The sequence below is a fragment of the Pipra filicauda genome, unplaced genomic scaffold (assembly GCF_003945595.2).
Source record: "Pipra filicauda isolate LSUMZ 115617 unplaced genomic scaffold, ASM394559v2 scaffold53_size3534045_pilon, whole genome shotgun sequence".
Lineage (NCBI taxonomy): Eukaryota > Metazoa > Chordata > Aves > Passeriformes > Pipridae > Pipra > Pipra filicauda.
Genome location: NW_024104687.1, coordinates 1,362,582 through 1,379,066, shown reverse-complemented (window position 1 = coordinate 1,379,066; position 16,485 = coordinate 1,362,582). Strand labels below are relative to the sequence as shown.

At 40.1% G+C, this 16,485-nt stretch overlaps 1 protein-coding gene across 4 annotated transcripts in view; it reads right to left on the bottom strand.

Moving 5' to 3' along the window:
- Positions 1–16,485, bottom strand: part of INPP5F (inositol polyphosphate-5-phosphatase F) — a 41,895-nt gene that overhangs the window by 10,437 nt on the left and 14,973 nt on the right. For all 4 annotated transcript variants that reach the window (XM_027746496.2, XM_039387182.1, XM_039387183.1 and 1 more), the window contains exons 3-12: positions 9,372–9,508; positions 8,630–8,758; positions 7,750–7,917; positions 6,998–7,054; positions 5,270–5,468; positions 4,025–4,204; positions 3,602–3,669; positions 3,033–3,157; positions 1,627–1,704; positions 759–879 (exon numbers count right to left, since the gene is read on the bottom strand). In XM_027746496.2, the coding sequence (XP_027602297.2) occupies positions 759–879; positions 1,627–1,704; positions 3,033–3,157; positions 3,602–3,669; positions 4,025–4,204; positions 5,270–5,468; positions 6,998–7,054; positions 7,750–7,917; positions 8,630–8,758; positions 9,372–9,508 (1,262 nt within the window). The remainder of the gene's footprint in view (positions 1–758; positions 880–1,626; positions 1,705–3,032; positions 3,158–3,601; positions 3,670–4,024; positions 4,205–5,269; positions 5,469–6,997; positions 7,055–7,749; positions 7,918–8,629; positions 8,759–9,371; positions 9,509–16,485) is intronic.

The window sequence follows — 16,485 nt, the reverse complement described above, 5'->3', positions numbered from 1 at the left end:
CACTTTGTCCTTTCTCCTTCCCTTTAAACCGTCAGGTTTGCTCAGTTTGGGCTGGGCTGGAACTGAGCCTTCTAAAGTTCAGTTCCAGGACTATTAATCTGCATTAAGTCTCTAACAGAACTGTATTTATGAAGTCTTCACAAGGGAGGACAATCACAGATTCTATAGCAAAAAGCAAATGGGGGGCAGGGTAAAGAGGAACATGACTAAAGGAAGGACCCTCAGTCTGCTTGGAAATCCCTTCCCTAACATCCACACCACAACAGTCACAGCAACCAGGGATATTAACATCATGAATTAATTATTCCTTTAAACACAGAAGAGACAACTAATCTCCCTGCTTGCTGCATCACAGTATTTCTTTCACTTCAAAGCAGCTAAGATAGCATCCAACTTCCAGCTGGATTTTAGTCCCCTAATCTCTCATTTCAGGGAGGGATTTGGGGGTGTGATGTTTTGTTTTTAAACTTTGTATTACTGCCTAAAATTACTAAATCAAAACAAGACAATCCTCTCCAAGATGTGGACAGTCAGTCACCTCCTTTCTGAAGGAGGACACCAGGCATCACTGTTGTACAGTGATTTCCAGCTTTGTATTTCTACATGTTATTCCTTTCAGCTTCGAGCTCTCCAAGTGTTTCACAAAGACTCTTTTCAGTAGAGGTTAGTTTAGCATTTTTCAAACCCACAGATTTCTCTGTGAATAGCAATGAGGTTCTGAGGTACTTGGCCCTTGACCCAGTGCCCACTTTACACACCTGCTGTTCCATGACCACTCTGGCAATGGCAGCCTGCACGACGTTGGTACGATCCAGGCAGTCCATGCAGTTCACTCGAAAAATTCCTTCCTGTTTACAGATCACTCCAGCCTGGTCAACCCTTTCAACAGGAAGAGAACAAAAGCACACTGAGACACTTAAAATGCAGTGTAATTTATCGGTTTCTATAAACAGTAGGAGATTTTACACTATTTATAGTGCACTCATCAGCCAGCCACACCCCACCCTGAATTAACTCCTCTTGTTCCAACCTATCCTCCACTTTAATCTAGGCTGGATGTCAAATAAATCCTAGTGGGGCCATAAACTTGAATTCAGCATCTAATTGCATCCCAACTCTTGCATATATAATACAAGCTTTCAAGAGAAAAGGCATTTAATTTCAGATACAGAACCCAATAAAAATGAACAGTGAGATCAGAGTAACTGATTGAAGACTGCAGCACGTTCATTTAATGTCCTTTAATCAGTACAAACCAAAGGTCAAACACACCTACTGGTTTCAACATAAGGCTGGTTGGTGTTCTAGGGTTTGTGGGTCAAATACAGTGTTTCACATTAAATATAAGAAACCCTGAAAATGTTAAATGAAGAAAGCCCTGGGCAGGAATCAACATCTGAGAATTTTTTGTTACATGTCTAGAGCACCAACACTGCAGAACACGAACTGTGACACACAAGCTGGGCACCAGAAAAGAAATATAAAGCATACCAGTTATGACAAGATTAAGGCCTCCAAATATCTACTGTTTGTTGGGGGGGTTTTGTTTGTTTTTTGTTGTTTGGGTTTGGTTGGGGTTTTTTTAATAAATTTTCCATAGTGGTCTAAGAAGAGTTAAGTACCTACCAGCACCACTTCATGTCAAGAATAATATCATGAATGGCATCAGTCAGTGTTTGAACATTTTCAAACTTCATTCCTCGGCTAAAATGCAGAATTTCACAAAAGTTAGTTTGAATTACAGCGGTGACTTTAATTATTTTATCTGTAATGTTCACAAAGATAGTGTTTTGGCTAAGGGGGAGAGACAAGCATTCTCTCCTGCAGCAAACTTGAAACAGGAGCCAATATTCAGAACTTTTCTAAAGTACACTTCACCATTAAATCCAAGGAAAGAGGATAAAAAAATAGTTACATTCTCAAGAATTTCCTTATTTCCATAAGGAAGAATAAAAATGTGCAGCATCATGTGCAACATTCTGTTCTCCCCTTAGTCACAGTCTCAAAAGCAGTGAGTGTAGATGTGAGATGGGGAGGATGAGTCCTGCTCCACCAGTGACTGCACAGAAAACACCCCCCCACACATCACCCCCTCCTCCCATCCCACCAGGTTGGTTTTTGGGATTGTTCTCGACTCACTCACTCTCAGTTTGCAAAAAAAGAAACAGTCCTGGTCACCACAGAAGCTTTTAGGAGAAAAGTGAAGGAATGAAAACAAAAGCTCCTTCAAAGAAGAGATTAAGCATCAAATCAATCCAGGGAACCCACAGGCCCGGAGGAGTCTCCAGGCCATCACTGTTCTGAGGGGGAGTTCCCTTCCCCCCCTTTGCCAATATCTGCTAATGACACACTTATTGAGTCAGTAATGCTCTGCCAGGCCAGATGCAATCCCTAGATTACGTTCAGAAATGAAGATTAAAACAGTTTAGAGCCCGTATTGACTCCCACACAGAGGCAGCTTGAGGGAAGCAGGAGAAATCCAGGCCTGTGGGACAGATGAAATGCTTGGGCATGTGAGCACTGCAGCAGAGCATGGCAGTGGAGTCAGGAAAACAGCCACTGCTTGGGCTGGATTCAGTTAAAATCAGTGTATTTTATGGGGAAAAACCAGCAGCAGGGTCCTGAAAGAACCCATCGTATTGTTATAGAAAAAATAAAGAGAAACAGAAGTGGAGAAGAATTCAAAGCAGAAAGCTACACAGTTTGAAAAAGCAGGTCAGCCACAGCTTCACATTCACAGCATGTCTAAGGGAACTCTCTTGCTTAGAATGTGTGACAATCAAGCTTTGCCCAATAAATAACTGCAAATTTAACAGGTCAGGGACACAATATGACAAATGGCAGTGCTTGGTTACCCAAACTCAAAATTTTATAGTGCTTTAGTTTACAAAATGTATTCTTCCTGTTTAAAAGTGTTTCAAGTAGAAATAGAAATCACAATAATAATAATAACAATGTTTTCTCCCCCCTTCTACTCTCCTCTCATGCTAATAGAAAAAGATGCAAAGAGTCATTGTTAAAAGGTTTCTTACCAGTGCTCATGGAAGTCAAATGAAACATAAGTCAGGTTTGCATTGTTGTAGAGAAGAACTTGTTTAAGGTAAGCATCTCCAATAATCTTCTCTCTGCCTGTTTGATCCACCAAGTTAATAATAACCTGTTCAAAAGTCCAATTAGTTAACATTTGTCATCTGCTACACAGCTTGCTCAGATGTACACACCATGTAATAACAAACAGCTCAGGAGTTAAAAGATTTGCAGGAAATCTTTTGCTGAAGTTACAGTCTTTGCTAGATTGTACCCAAGACAAATAAGCTCTAACAGTTACCTGCCTACACTAACTTTAATCCAGAGAAGCTCTGAATTCACAGGACAGGTACACAGGAGTAGGGTTTACACATTCCCACAAGTTATTGTTTTCAGAGCTTACTTACAGACACTTGAAAAACCTATTAAAATTCTATTTACGGACCAACCTTACAAACTGTCACAAACAACCTTCTAAAAAACCACAACACATCAGGCATAAAAACCAACTAAAAGCATTAACCTTCATCCCCTGCATTTTCATGAGATTACTATTTTATCACGTAGCACTCACCTGCTTTCTGTAGTTTTTCAGCTGCTCTTCAAAGTGTGCACGAAAACAGGGCACAGTTTCATTCTCACCTACAAGGCAGAGCAGTGTTAGACAGAAACAGCCTGTTCAGCAGCAAGTCAGGTCCTGTTTGATGTATTAAACTGTGCCCAAATCTGTGCTCTAGAAAACCAAGACAGCTTCACTGAAGACACACTGTACAAAATTCCTTTCAAAGGCATTTCATCGATTTGCTCAACTTCGACACTGCTGTTCCACCACAGCAAAAACTTCAGTTTTGCTTTCTTTTGCTTTTTGTGCAGAGGAGATGGGACTAAAATTTAAATTTTTAATAGGCCTGCTTAATCCCTTTCCCTGTGCACCACACACATAAGCATCTCTTCCCAAGGGAACTCTGATCCTCGGGTATCCCACCCCAACACTTACTCTTGTCCAGGCGGGGCCGTGGGTTGTATCTGTATCCAACTTGGCTCCAGAAAACAGGCACAGAGCCTCGGGTTTGGATGTAGGAAAGAGTGTGGTTGTGAACATGAATCAGTTGCTCTGTCTCAACGTAATTTGCCACGTTTCCATTTTTATCCACACCTCTCCTTTTGTACCGCATTCCTGGGAGGAAGGAAGTGGGCAAAGGAATATTTAAGTGCTTGACTTAAACATTAGTAACTTTTGTTGCTGTTTTTGGCAACACTAACACAGGCTCTAGCCAAAATCCATCATCAGTGGTAGAAGTCACTCCTATCCTGGTTAATTTCTCAAAAGTTATTTTGACTATATGGATAAAGTTTATTTACTGACATACTACGAGCAGCACCACAAAGCATCAGATACATTTCACTTATGCCCTGCCACCAATAGTGGCTCTTACACCAAAACCCAAACCTAATCGTTCACAAATAAATAAAAAAAATAAGTATATTTAACATAGAAGTATCTTTAGCTTTTAAATCAGTGTTTCCTCTGTTTTGGGGTTTTTTGGGGGGGAGTTAACTATAGTATTTCAAAAATAAAGGCACATTGAACTCTTGGCTAAAAGTATGTGCTACAGAATTAATCAAACACACAATCCTATAACTATTCTTCAAAATATTGCCTCAATTTATCAAATCAATCTTTTTGTGTCAAGAAAGTTCTGCACACTTTGTGCTCTGGACTAGAAATCAATTGAGCACAGTGACATTAACAGTAAAAGTAAATGAATAACAAATTACCCCTCTGCAATTCAGTTCCTGTATCTGTGTAACAATTTAGTATTAAAAAGGCATACTGTAAACTAGATATTACCCTGAAACTCTGAAGTATTTACTCCAAGTTGTTCTGACAAATAATGTTCCTGGGAACTGAATTAAATAAAACTGAGTCAGTCCCGTATCAGGCTAAGCTTTCCATGGTTTTTTTCGTGGTTTTTTGACATGTTGAAAACCTGACCGTGTAGGAAAGCAGTTGGACACAAAGGAGAATATCTCAATAAAAATCAAGTAGCCTGAAAAGCCAGAGTTGAACAGGACCCAGTAAATTGTAGAGCTATTCAATCTTTCTTTCCGAGATCCCAAGGACAGGGAAGAATTATGTTTGCCTTGCACTTTATTTGACTTATTCCAGCAGCAGCAAGGCCAAAGCATCCCTCTCCAGTGTTCAGGAACAGCCCCAAAGCCTTGACCTGTGCTTGCCTACCAGCTCTGTGCCGACTGCGGCGGGAAATCAGCGCCACCAGAAAGGTGGGGTGAACGTCATCCACACACGTGGATTCCTGGGGAGGAGTTTCAGGACTGCTCTTGTCATCATCAGAAGATTCACTGTAGTTTACTACAAGTTCTTCAATCTGCACAAATCCTTGAATGATGGGTATGATCCAGAAGTCCACTTCAGCATTCTGAAGGGTACAAAAAAACATTTATTCCTGTTGGTTCTACATCACCTACAATTCTTTCTGCCGTTTTTCATGTTTATAAAACAATTGCTTCTCAGGCTTTTTGTGTTTTAAGCAATGTTTGCCATATCCTTGTCTTGTTTCTGTGAGTGGTACCAGCATTTTTCCTCCATCAGTTGTAGGGCTTTTAAATCATGAGGAAGAAAGAAAACACCTTTAGATTTTTCTGTGGAGATGGAGCACGTTGAATAAAGGCAAGGCAAAGAGCCCTCCTCTGCTCTCAGCTATCCATGGACAGAAGAAAAAATTTTTAAAATTTCTTTTAAAAAAAGAAATTCTTCTTTTCAATTTTACCCAAAGAGAGTTTTCAATACAGCATTATATCTGATGTTTAGTCACATTAAAAGCTTAAAGTAGTAATTTCCCATGTCAAGGATAGTCCGTTCAGATAGAACAGGAAATACAGGTAACTTATTACCTAGTTTCTGCTTTAAGGTAGTTTTACAACCTCTATGTGGGCATATACTATATCACATTTATATAGGTGGGTAGTTTTTAACCTGTTTTCAGCAAAACATACCAGCATAAGCTTCATAGGGGCCAACTTAGCACTCAAATCAACTGGTTCAGGGTTCTGCCACCCTAAAACACCAATTTCTTAAATAGAATTGAGATCCAGATTCCCCAATGGTCAGCTCTTTCCCCAAGGTTATATCATTTATATCCCCATTTATATCTTAGAACATGAAAAATACAACCAGTTAAACTCCTGCATCAGACACAAATTATTAGAGGATCCAGGTTTACCCTGCTGTAACTCCATAACCATTTGATTATGTTAAATTATTAATGGAAAAGATGCAGGGCATAAAGTAAGATGTCTGCTGTCATCTTTAAAGAACATAAGACTTGGCCTAAACTGGCATACTTAGATTAAGTTAGTAACTTAATCCTTTATCTCCAAGTTTAGTTTAAAATGAAGGAAGATCATATATTGAAGAAAGAATGGTGGTTCTATGTTTCTTTAAGTGTTTCTTAGCCAGGAAAATGTTTTCTTTGCTCTGAATAGCTGTTCAGAACAACTTGTTCTACACTGTTTTTACATTGATCAGCTACTGTGTTTAAGGAGAAAACACTACTCCCTCCACTACAGAAAACAAAAATCTCATCTCAAGAAAACTTTGGAATTCAGAGTGACTTCTTTTCTGGCTCCTCCTTATTATCAAGCTCAGCTCTGTCCAGGGATAATCCACTTCACAGATGAATACAACTTAAATTCAACTTCAGAAGTCAGCACAAAAATATCACACCAAGTTATTCTACATTGTTTTAGAGTAGTAAAATTTTAAATTCAGTTGAAGTTCATTCATTAGCAACACAGGCTAACTAGAAGGCTGGGGGAAGAAGGCACAGCCCTAATCCTGTCCTGTCTGCCAAGCAGGTTCTCAAGCAAACTTCTGAACCCTTAAGTAAACATTTCAACTAAAACTGAAGAATGATTCTCATAATACATTTAGAAATAAAACACTCACATCGATGCTGATGAGATCTTCAATCATGTGCTTGTTCCAAAAGAATCTGTCATCAACCTGTTTGAGACAAAAAAGGGCAGGTTTTGCAACACCAGACACCCAAGCTCAGTTGTTTATTCACTGCAGGTGCACACACAGGTCTCAGAGGTGTTCAGTTCAGTTCCAGTCACGCTGCTGGAGGCTTCTGTTCCTCTTCCTTGCACTGAAGTTGGGCCCTGTCATGCACCAGAGGTTATCCTCTGTTTCTGGAGAGTCTCCATTAAACATGTTCCAAGGCAAAGTTCCTACATAGAAGCTTTTAGCAAGTTTGACTAAAGGTAAAGTATTTTTATCAGCTCAAGGTCTTCAGCTCACCAAAATTCTGCCTGAGCAACCAAACCCACTGGTAACTACACTCATACTCAGGTTCTTAAAATACAGCAGAATGGGACAGATGCTCACTTTTATAACAAAAGGATAGATTTTGTTACCTTGAAAGACCTTGAAAATGGAAAGAGACACTTCAAAGACACCAAGAAAGAGGCTTCTGGTTTAAAATCACTTCCATTATTTACACAAATGACGTTGGTCAAAGCCAGCACAAAGGTTTGTTACAGTTTAACAGTATTGCATAATTCAGCAAAGAAAATATGTCGTCATTGAAGTGGAAAAAGGAGCTACAACTTCTGCTTTAGACTGCAGTCAAGTTTGGAGCACAGACATCATGGACCAGCACATCTCCCAGATGGAAGAATCAAACAGGACACACTTACTTTTCTCCACAGGGATAAGTTTGTTTTCTCACACGTGCTCTGTCTCTGCACAGAATTTGTCAGGTCATAGGTCAGGCTGTAGTAAAAGGAGTCTGAATCCATGAACATTTTGAACAACTCCTCCAGTAATCTCTTCTCCAGCCTCTCTTTCTCTTTGCTTTCTTTAATCTGAAAAAAAAATGGCTTTTTTTATTTCTCTGTGAGTGACAAAGAGTCCAGGCCATATTTGCTAAATGCTATTTCTAACTCTCTAGGACAAACTCTTTCCATTGAGGAGCAGGCTCTTAAAAATCCCAGCACAGACAATAAAAACAAGGGACAGCATCCTCAAAAATATCATGTTATTACTTTTACCATTCAAAGTAGTCAACTTCTGGAGCTGAACATTTAAGTAGGATGTTTCAGTCTCAAGAGTTTAAGAAATACTGCAGCCAACCCATCCTAATTTTAATAAATATTGTTTGGATTTCCTAATCCAACCCACTGTTGTGTTAAAAGCATTTTGATGAGATTGTTTGGTGTTCTCTGAGGAACTGGGTACCAAAATTTGTCTCCAACTCTGTGTTGTAAGAGAGATGCTTATGCAGAACAATTTGTAGAAGTTTAGAATCTCAGCAGAAGGTAATCCTGGTAAGGAGGAACCCTATCAGCAATTCTGCCAAAATTATGTAATTGCAAAACACAAAAAAAATCATAGAATTGCCACAGCTAAATAAAGTAAAAAAAAATTAAACTGAGCATCAAGACTGCAGTTCCACATTCTGCAGTTTTTCACTAGTTCTTTAAGGTCTTAGTACTCCATTTGATCATCCATCACAACCTTGGAATTATAAAGCAAACATTAGGAAAAAAAAAACAAAGAAACAGTAGAAAACTTTACCTTCTTTTTATTTGGAGCAGACACATTTGATTTAATTTGAGTCAGAGTCTTCAGCAGAAATTTTGTGTCATCTGGGGACTGTGTTATCTTCTCTGGCTTGTTTATCCCAAAATGGTGCTTTTTACAAAGCTAAATAATGACATTGAATTAAAGCCAATAATTAGATACTCTTTAAGAAGTCCAAAAAAAATTTAATTAAAGCCCACAAAAATCAAGACTTGGATGTTCACAAACCTAAGGGAGACACTCTGAAATACAGGAGGAACAGGCAGGTTTCAATCTAGAGCCTCATTCTTACTGTGTTTTTTATAAAAGGCACTTTCTCCTGTGCTTGTGAGGATGTCTGCCTCAGTTTGACATGACTTGAGTATCCAGACCCACCTCAGCTTCCCACCCAAGTTACACTGTAAATTGGTATCACTCACTTGGTTATTCTATAACCAAGTTCTGGAATTAAGATTCCAAAATCAGATGAGAGCAAGAGCATCTATTAAAAAAAAAAAAAAAAATACTTTCTCCTAGTTCAGTGTTGTATTCTCCATAAGCTTTATGAAATCTAGGGACAATTTTATTGTAACTTCCCTCCGTAGCAGGACTTGTGATTTCTCTTTAAAAAAATACTTTTAATCGAAAAATGTTATTTAAAAAACCACAACCAGGAAAAAAAAATAACTTTTATTTCACGTTCAAATTTCACTGAAGCAGAAGGAGGAAGGTCAGAATTCCTTGAGCACTGTCATACCTCCAACTCCAGATCCTGAGGTTCTGTTTCAGAGAGTGGAATCACAGCTATCTTTGTTATTTTGCAAACCTCATGGTCTCCAGGGAGTTTGCCAATCAAAGCTTTCTGACGAATTAAAAGCAGCCACCATGGTAAATCTGGAAAAAAAAAGAGATTAGTAGATGCTTTTATTTGTCTTGTCAGGCATTTACTTTGATAAGTTTGCCAGAAGCTTCTCCCCAGTGTAAAACCCCTGCCAGGAACCATTTGACCAGAAGACTCCAGTGAGTGATGATTCACTATTGCTGTGATTTGTCATTATGCATTGCAATAAAAAAAAAACAAACTCTAAAAAATACTTATTCAGCCTGTAATACAATAAGATTAACTATTTCATAGACTTATTAGAGGTAAAGCTACCCCTGCTTCATCTCCAGCCATCAGCAATCTCTGGGGTGAAGCACAACCCCACCAATGTCACCACTGGCAGTAAAATCTGAGAACAGCTGGAGCTCAGAGAGAAATAAAAGATTTTCCCTTTACAACCTCTGTTGTGCATCAAGCAGCAAACAAGACAGACACAGGTAACAGCTGATCACAAGGCTCATGAGTTCAGAAATCTGGTGGGCAAACATGGGCTGCAGCATGAAGCAGTTTATATATGTTAAAAGCCTCATGAATCATTCCTGAAGTAATATGCATGAAGTGGTAGAGGACTTAATGGGATAAAAATGAATGAAGATATTGGTGCGTGTCATACACACATTTAATTTACAACACTTGCAGTTACAGCATCAACACTCCAGTGAGGCAGGGAAACAGAGCAACAAACATTCCCACTGACTGCTGAATCCTGGACATTCCTGGATTTTAATCCCTTGGTTACAGCAGTAGCATGTCAGGTGTATGCTGGTCTTTTAGGAATCAAAAGTTCTGTTAAGAGAGATGGAAAAGCCACAGAAAGTCTTCACAAAAACGTACACACTTAGCATTTCTCCCAGCTGAGAAGAAACCAACGGAGTTTAACTGAAAAGTTCATGTAAAGACATAAAAAGCCTGCTATGGCAGACTTGAATATGCTTCCACACTTGTGATGGCAGATTGTGTCATGTATTGTGCCTTTGAATACGATACACAGCCTTTGAAAAGTCTATTTAGCAGCTTTATAGCAAATATAAAGCCTGTTCTCCTTGCTCAGTAAATTCTAAACAGCATTTTATCCTCTGAGTGCTTAAGAGAAACACAGAAAAACCCAGCAGTGCCTTTTATCTGAAGAAAAGGAATAGTCATTGCAAACTGTGTGCTGTGACACTCCACTCCTTACTTTGATTCTACATCACTATCTTTAGAAAAAAAAGACTTGCTTACGTTGGGCATTAAGAAGCCTTTAAAAATTTCAGGTCCTCATAGTCACTAATGTGCTGTGAGAACCAGAGGGTGCCTCCCAAAACGGGAGGAGGGGAAGGGGAAAGAAATGCACTGTTCCTGAACACAGCAGTGGAATCCTAATCCCTGCAGGATCAGACACAAGTCAGGCCAGAAGGGATCCCAGGATGTCACCCTGCTCAAGCTCTGAGGTTGCACCAGGTTACTCCAAAGCTGTCACATAGGCACAGTCTCCTAAAAACTGGTCACAGGATGACAAATAAGGACAAGAGAGTGACAGCAAATGCCACCAAGAGAGTCGTCCTCACTGACAAGCAGGTGCTGGAACAGCTTTTCTGTACTTGGGGAACACCTGCCTTTGCCTCCAGCAACCACAGGGGTAAGATGGAAACAAGAAAAAGGAAGCTGAGGAAAACAGGACAGGTTCTGTGCAAGTGAACAGACCAATGAATAAGAAAATGCTTTTACAAAGGAGAAACTGAAATGCTGCCAAAAACACCAGCAAGAGATGAAGATGCCCATCACTTCACCTAAAAAGAAGGCCTGCCCTTTCCTATATTGCTTTTTAGTAAGCAAAAACAACAGTCTCTGGAAGCCCAGGGCAATCCAAGCTTAGCAGAAGGGTAATACAATAGGGCATCCAGACAGATATTCCTGCTGGGGAGTCCTATAATCTCATCTATTCCCACCTATGGAAGGTTGGCCACACAACTTTCTCCTGTGAGATCACCAGTGTACGTCAGACAAAACAGGTACTCTTTGAAGCAAGGAGACCATCTAGAGCTCCAGTGAATTAACCAGGAGAGCTCTACTGGAAATAAGGATAAGGTAAAGGTATTTCTGAGCAGATATGCCATAGCAAAAAAAATGGAAAAGAAAAATCTCTGCCTACTCTTCACTTGACCTTATATTGACAAACCCTGGCAACAGCAAACAAGAACTTAAGAGCTTAATAAACCAAGCAGTTCTGTATCCCTTTGTCATTTTTTAAAATGCACTCAAATGTCATCCTGGTGTGCATTTCAAAACTCTTTGTATTATAGCCAGAGCCACAGAACATTCAAAGAAAACAAGAATTCCCCAGCAGATCAAAAGCAAACAGTCAGGAAGTAATTATGCAGATAAAGTATGCCCTGAAGTAAAAGCTTCAACAATAGCCATAAAAGCAGCACATTATAATCACCAGCAATATCTAAATAACTGAATCCCAGCACAGAATATGTGCTTCTGCAGTACAATAAAAAAAAAGGCAGCTCCACAGAACTCAATTGCCTACTCAGTGTGTGAGGTATGGGGTGTACAGAACACCCCAACTGTGTGCCATTCCAGAAGAGAGCATGTTTGAAATCATCTCTCAGAATCAAATGTTCATTTGTAGTGTTTCATGAACTATGGCAGAGCAGATGGCAAAAACTACCTTAAAACACTGTATCTAAAGGAAGCTATTACCTCCCATTCTGCACTGAAATGGAAATTTAGTTCCTCTGTTGCTTCAACACTGTCAGCACAGCACTGCTGTTCTTCTCTAACACTTCCCAAACAATCCAGCATTTAGTTTCCCCCAAATGCCTTTGCAGCAACTTTTTTTAAACTGTACAGGAGTTTACTAAAAATGCTGCTTTTTACAAGTATTTTGATTTTAGCCAAGAAATTCTGTGCTACTACTTTCATCCTTTCTGTTACTTGAACAACTTAAAAACTGGTTGCATGCAGAAAGAATGCTTTAAGCTGTGTAAGTTCAGTTCCACATCACTGGAGAGATTTCAGATGCTGAACAGTTGTTTCTATCAAGATTCAGAGGCATGCTGACAAAAAAAGCTTTCCTTTCCTGGGGATAGGGAAGGAAGAACTCCACTTCCCTCCTGTTTACAGACTCTAGGGAACCTTGGCAACAGAATTTAACCTGGGTCTTAATTAACCAGCACTGGAAAAACTCACAGAATGGATACAAGTAGAGACATTAAACTGCACAAGAGTGTCCTTTGACCAAGAAACAGGAAAACTGGGGCAGCAGTGAAGGAGTTAAGTGGAAGTTGCTGGAACTGGCTAAGGAATCCAACTTTGGTTATAGTTGGATATACAACTGAGCATATTCTTGCACTACAACACTTGATCAACTTGCTGAGAAGTCTCTGATCACCAGTGATTCCATTTCAGGCTACCATTACCATTTTAGTGGATCTACTTTTTATCCTAACAACAAGTAACACAACCTTCTTTCATCAAAATCCCCAAACAGAATTAGGAAGGAATTGAGCAGCTTCAATTATGTTGTCTATGCAATTGCACTGCCTGGGCCACAAAACAAAATTAATATTCTGTAAAGGAGACACTTTATGCAAGAGATGTGCTAGCCTCTATCTGGGAAGATCATGCAAAGATAGAATTAATTGTGCACCTTTACCAAGAAAATGTGCAGTGATCTGCTTCAGTAACAGCTCCACAGTACATCCTAAAATCCTTTTCCTGCTATTCCCATTGTTACTCTGCGTTTTCTTACAAGTTACCTTAGGAAAGGCCAGAAAATGGTAAGCAATCACATCCTTATATTCCAATATTCAATCAAGGTTTTATTGTTTGGGTTGGAATTCCCCCCCTCCCAAAAAAAAAAAAACCAAAAGAACCTGCATGATTAAGGAAATTCAGTTTGGGGAAGAACCAAATGGTATTTTCACTAGACTTTCCTCTCCAGTGTGAGTGTACAGTTATTTTCAGTTATACAACTGACTCATGTCAAAAATTCTTTAAAGAATTAAAAAAATAAGCCATGTAATATTGGCTTGCTGGTTCCTATGAGACTGCTTCCCTGGCAGAAGCTGCCCTACAGATTCTTTTGTACAAGTCAAGCAATAAAACCTGTAAGATTAGGAGTAAATTAAATCCCATCCCTAGTTACAGCATATTGGCAAGGGTGTTTCAATGCTAAATTACAGACAGCCCAAGATAGGTTACAGGGACATTTCAAGGTTGTGTTAGACCACTCCAGCATTTCTGCCATGAGCAAATCTTTCAAGAACATATAAGGACTATGCCCAAGACAGTAAAGTGCATATAGGGTTAGTGACAGCTTTACTGGTAGCAACATCAACACCTAAAAAGGCATTTAAAGTTTCCAGCATTAGTCAGGATGTGCTAAGCATTTTTAAAACACACCAATATTCCTTTCCAATAATAGCTAATAACAGAGTTCCGAGCAGGACAAGCCCATACAGGACTCCCGTTCACCAAAAGAATTTCAAATTAAGTGTTCTGATGTTAATAACCTGAGGGCAGGGGAGAAGAAATCAGAGCAGCAAGTCCTCCTGTTGCAGGTCAGGTCTGTGAAAAAAACATTTCACCCAGCCCCTGCAGCACAGAGCTCCAAGTCTGGAGATAATGGTCCAGCAATGTTAAATATTTATACAACTCCTGCTGATAAAGTTTCCAGGTGACAAAGATTGATACCAGAATAAGTAATGGAGACAGGTTACTGTTACAGACTGCTGGATGGTTCGGCCAGAGGGAAACATCCAACTACACTTGAACATGATCAAGTGGGAGTTCATTGACAATAACAGGCTTCAAGAGATCTCTGCGAGACGTCTCAGCCAGATCCTTGTTGTGACTTCACCTAAGGGAGAGCACTTATCAGCAAATGTCAGCAAGGCCAAGGCAGCAGGAGAGAAGGACAAATAGCTGGAGGCTCTCTTTCTTCAGACATTTAATGGTAGAAAAAAAACATGGTTTGCAGGGCAGTGGCATCACTAAATACCAGAATATCTACAACAAGAACAGTTTGTGGTGGTGTCACCTGCACAAGGCAGAGACCAAACAAAACATTCCCACTGATCTCAGCAGCAGCTCAGTGGAATGCCTGGATGAGCACTATTGATGCAACAGCTCCATAGGACACATGGAAAGAAGAGCAGATATCAGGCTTATTACCTGATAATCTGCATGACAACAGCAAGCTGACACCTGTTAAGGTCTCACAGCTGGGGAAAGTTTCAACTCAGATTTCATAAGCAGAGGAAGCACCTCACAATAAGCACACATGCAAGGGCATTCAGTTGCCATAATATACTAAAACCTTCCAAAAAGTACTTGAGATCTCCCCCCTCAAAAGGCTTTTATACCAGACTCCCTAGAGAGAAGGGGGGGCAAGGCTTTTGTGCACCTAAGTGCTTGGTTTAAAAAACAAAACCACCACACCCCACACAAACAAAAAACAAAACCAATCACTGAGCATTTTCCCAGAGCAGTGAGAGGTCATTACTGGAGCTCAGCCATCATTCATCATGACCAGCACATGCTGAACAGCACAGAGAACCTGGGTGAGGAGCAGAGAAAGGGACATGGCAGAGACTGAACTGCTTCATATCATCAGATCTGAAAAGGGGTGTAGTGGTTTGGGTTTTAGGCCTTCCTGGTGACCAGGTCAAAACTAGGGAAGTGCTCATGTCCCAGTATTCCATCCTATTTTGTACGTAAGCAAGAGCATAAAGAAGAAGGAGAGAGGAGGGTCTGCCCTCTTCTCTTCCACTGGATTGCAGACAGCAGGTCCCTGCGGCCGGTCCCGCTGATCCGGGAGTGAGCCCTGCTGGGGCCTGTTGTTTTCCCAATCCCAGTGGAGAGATCTGGTACAGTGGCTTTTGTCTTCTTGAAGAAAGAATTAAAATTTTGGTTTGTTAGTTCTTTATTAGCTGTGTATATCTGCGTATATGGGGTTTTCTGTTTTGGTTGTGGGGTGTTGGGGTTTTCTCTTTCTTATATGTAAATAGGGGTTTCTTTTGCAATTGTATGTAAGTTTAAATATATATATATATATATATATATATATACTGCTTTAGTTCAGTTTATTTTGGGTCTTTTGGTTCCTTTTCCCCTCTTCCCTTTCCTTCATATAAAGGGAGGAGGCTTGTGGCGGGATTCAGGGACTTGGTGGGGAGCCAAATCTAAACAGCTACAAGCGGTGGGTGAACAGCTCTGTGGAACGAGCACAGACCAAAATATCAGGCGAGATTCAAAGAAGATGGAGAGATGCAGCTGGAAAGAGGACGTGATCATGAACTTCCTGGAGAGATGGGCTCTGGGCCATGACTCCCAGAGGCAGGACCTGGGCTCACAGTAACTCCAGAGCCGTGTGATTCCCAGAACTGGGCTGACCAACAACGCTGCTCGTGTGTTCCAGGCCCTGTTTTCCATTTGGGACACTGCCACCCTGACTCAGCTGTTTCTATCCAACAGAACACAAACATCTATCTGATCCATTCCAGCACATCCTGCTCTCCTGGAACACACTTGAAACTTTACCTGTATTGATCATATTGCCAGGCACTACTTGAAATGCACTCACCAAAAGAATGGCACACAGCAAGTGTTTATGGCTACCTTTCCTACCTGCCAGTAAACAGATATCCAGAGCTCCACTGGCAGAAGTATCAGCTGGTTTATATCAAAATAAATATTTATTACAGCTTCAGGGATTTGCAGCTGATAAAGCTAAAGGAGCACTGACCTTATTTTAAAGGAAAACACTACTACTATCAGTTAGAAACAGGCTTATCATTAAAATAGCAATGAATTCTACACCTGCTTTAATTTTATAGCTCTGTCATTTACCTACAAACAAGTTTAAAGTGTTCCTTTTGCTTTCCAAAATTCATCTACCAATGTAGCAATTATACTTCAGGTTTTTATACAGCACTGAGAATTCAAGCCTTATCCTTTTGTTAAAACTTCCATCATTAGTTCTTGTACCACAGTAGAA